The sequence below is a fragment of the Monoraphidium neglectum genome (assembly GCF_000611645.1).
Source record: "Monoraphidium neglectum strain SAG 48.87 unplaced genomic scaffold scaffold05944, whole genome shotgun sequence".
Lineage (NCBI taxonomy): Eukaryota > Viridiplantae > Chlorophyta > Chlorophyceae > Sphaeropleales > Selenastraceae > Monoraphidium > Monoraphidium neglectum.
In genome coordinates, this window is record NW_014007689.1 from 1 (window position 1) to 2,655 (window position 2,655).

General features: G+C 67.7%; 2 protein-coding genes across 2 annotated transcripts; one reads left to right on the forward strand and one right to left on the reverse strand.

Moving 5' to 3' along the window:
• Nucleotides 1–30: 30 nt before the first annotated feature.
• MNEG_16067 (hypothetical protein) lies at nt 31–1,612 on the reverse strand (the record flags this gene model as incomplete). Its single annotated transcript, XM_014035461.1, has 4 exons — nt 31–198; nt 469–590; nt 900–1,053; nt 1,382–1,612. 4 exons carry the CDS (start codon nt 1,610–1,612, stop codon nt 31–33), a joined length of 675 nt encoding a protein of 224 aa, XP_013890915.1.
• A 577-nt stretch (nt 1,613–2,189) lies between these two features.
• MNEG_16068 (hypothetical protein) lies at nt 2,190–2,478 on the forward strand (the record flags this gene model as incomplete). The annotated part of the gene is made up of 1 exon (XM_014035462.1): nt 2,190–2,478. A coding segment is annotated over one exon (289 nt), but the record flags the coding sequence as incomplete, so codon positions are not given.
• Between the last annotated feature and the right edge of the window lie 177 nt (nt 2,479–2,655).

Consider the following 2,655-nt stretch of genomic DNA (forward strand, 5'->3'; position numbering starts at 1 on the left):
CCCCCCACCCCAAATCACCCCCACCCCCTCTCACCGCAGGAACGCCACCTCCACCCCCTCATGCTCCATCACCAGGCACTCCTGCACACCGCCCGGCACCAGCACCACCGCCCTGCCCGCGGCCAGCAGGCGTCGCATGCTGCCCTTGGTGATAGGCCGGAAGCCCCACCAGCGGTACAGCTGGCGCACGATAGGGAACTGCGGGCAGCGCGCGGCACACGGCGCAGCGGCGGCCGAGACGCGAGGCGGTTGTCAGGGAAACAAAGATAGGGTACAGAAGGGATCGTGTGGGAAGCATCATTATGAACGCGGCAGCCTGAGAAGGGGGGTACGGCGGAAGGGCGGAGATCACTGGGTGCGCGGGTCGAAGGGGGCCGCGACAGCCCACCCGCCGCCGAGCGGCGTAGCAACAGACGCCACGTGCCGCAAGCAACAAGAGCAAAGCGGCGGCCGCTCAGGGGCGCACACCTTGAAGCAAACCGAGGAGACGAGGCCGTGCGTCCGGCCCTGCAGCGAGGGCGGCAGCAGCGCGGAGTAGGTGCCAAACGCGACGGGCACGCCAGTGGGCAGCGCGGAATGCGGCTCCAGGGCTGCGGCGGCAGAGGGGGGAGGGCGGCGGCAGCGATTAGGGGCTGTGTCGTGCGCAGCGACGCCGCACGTGCAGCACAGCCCGCGCTGGCCCCGTTTCACAGGCAGACATCACATGACGCGAACCCGAGCCGAACCGGCAGCGACGGAAACCCCGGGGATCGGGGGGCACCCTGCTTCCCCCGACCGGGCGACACACGGCGAGGTAACAACAAATCCACGCCTGGGCGCCCCGCCCCCGCCGCAGGCGCGGCGGCAGCCATCCAACCCTGACCTTGCATTGCAGCGCCGCTGGGCTGCGCAAGTCCCACCTATGATGTAGGGCCTGTCTGCGGCGATCGCCCCCTCGTCTTCCAGGACGAGGGTGGCGGAGAAGTACCCGGCAGCCGCACGGCAGGCGTAAGAGATGTATGCGGCCGCCCAGCGCGGCGTGTCGCCGCCAATGGGCGAGAGCGCCAGCGCGGCCTGGGCGAGTCGTGCGCGGGCGCGGGCGAGTGAGCTTCCACGGGGTGTGTGCGTCGCCGGCGCTGCCGCTGCGAGTGGAGGGCAGGCGGCGTCGGCCGCGGTGCCGCATGCAGCACGCTGTTGATGTTGTTTGTTTTTGTCGGCGCGATCGATGGCTGCGTGGCGGCGGACGGCAGCGGCGGGCCTGAGCCCCGGGCCGTGAGAGTCAGCAGCTGCCGGCTTGCGGCCTAGGTGCATGCAACATAACAGCCATCACGCATGCGGGTCACAGCAAGTCAGCACCACACGTGCATGCATGAGGGCCGCGGAGTGGCCATCATGAGCGCACCATGAGCGCCAGCAGCGTCCAGCCGGGCGCCCAGCGCGGCCACAGCAGCACCGCGGCGACCGCCGCGTTGCACAGCAGCGTCGACGCGAGTATCGCGCCGACGAAAGAGGCGCACACCAGCGGCGCGAGGACGCGCTCGTGGAGCGCGTGGGACAAGGCGCCGCCGCCGCCGCCGCCCGTCGTGGCCACGGCAGGGGCCGGCTGCTTTTTGGCGGCGACGCCCTCTGTCATTTGAGAGAGCGCCTGGCGAGGGCTCCCGCTAAGGCGGCGCCTGCGCGGCTGTGTTGTGTGAGAGTCTGCACGGCGTTTGCCGCTGCTGCTGCGCGCCGCCCTCTTCTTCGGTACGGTCACTCAAAACGGCGGAGACGGCGGCGTGCTTCTTTGCGCCCGCGGGACAAGCAGCCCCTATGCGCGGCGCGCCGCCGTGCTGGGGATGAGCACTGACTTGGTTACCACTTATGAGTCCCGAATATGTAGTCTGCCCTCAGCAGCTACGGTTGTGATCACAAATGAAGCTTGGTATGTGGATAGTGTGCATCATACATGTATGATTCGGTACACGATAAAGGTGTCAGTACCTACGTATTGCCTTTTGAAACCCCTGTCGTTCGGCCACCTCACCCTGCAACCTGGCACGCACCCTGGCTCTCTCACTCACCCATGGTCCACCAACCTGTTGAGAAGCACAACCCCATTGCTTTCAGCCCCACAGATCTGAGCTTTGATCACAAATTTATCCATAGCACAGCGTCGAACTCCATCGATCCGCCAACCTATAGGGACGTTCCTTCAAAGCATATCGACACCAATGGGCTTCGCCCTGTGCAGCCAACCGGCGGCGTATGGGCGTTCTAGGCACCCTGGCCCGGCATATGGCTGCGTGGCCCCCGCAGTGGCTGCGCTCTCACGCGCCACGGTCGCGCCACGTCGCCGTGTGACTGCGCCCGCGCCCGCTGGCGCCGCCGCCGCGCAGCCCGGGACAGAGACGCGGATGAGCCGCAGCTGCGTCGCACGTGCGGGCGCCGTGCAGGACGCGCCCACTGGCTCCGGCGCCGGCGGGGCGGCGGGCGCGCTGCCGCCGCTGCCCCCCCTGGATGGTGAGCACACCCTGCCCTGCCCCTGTTGCAACACACACCGCCCCCCCCCACACACACACGCACGCACCCACACACACTCACACACACACACACACACACACACACATACATGCTCGATTCCAAGCATCCTCCATTCTGACGCTTGCCTTGCCCTTGCCCACTGCAAGACTCTTCGAC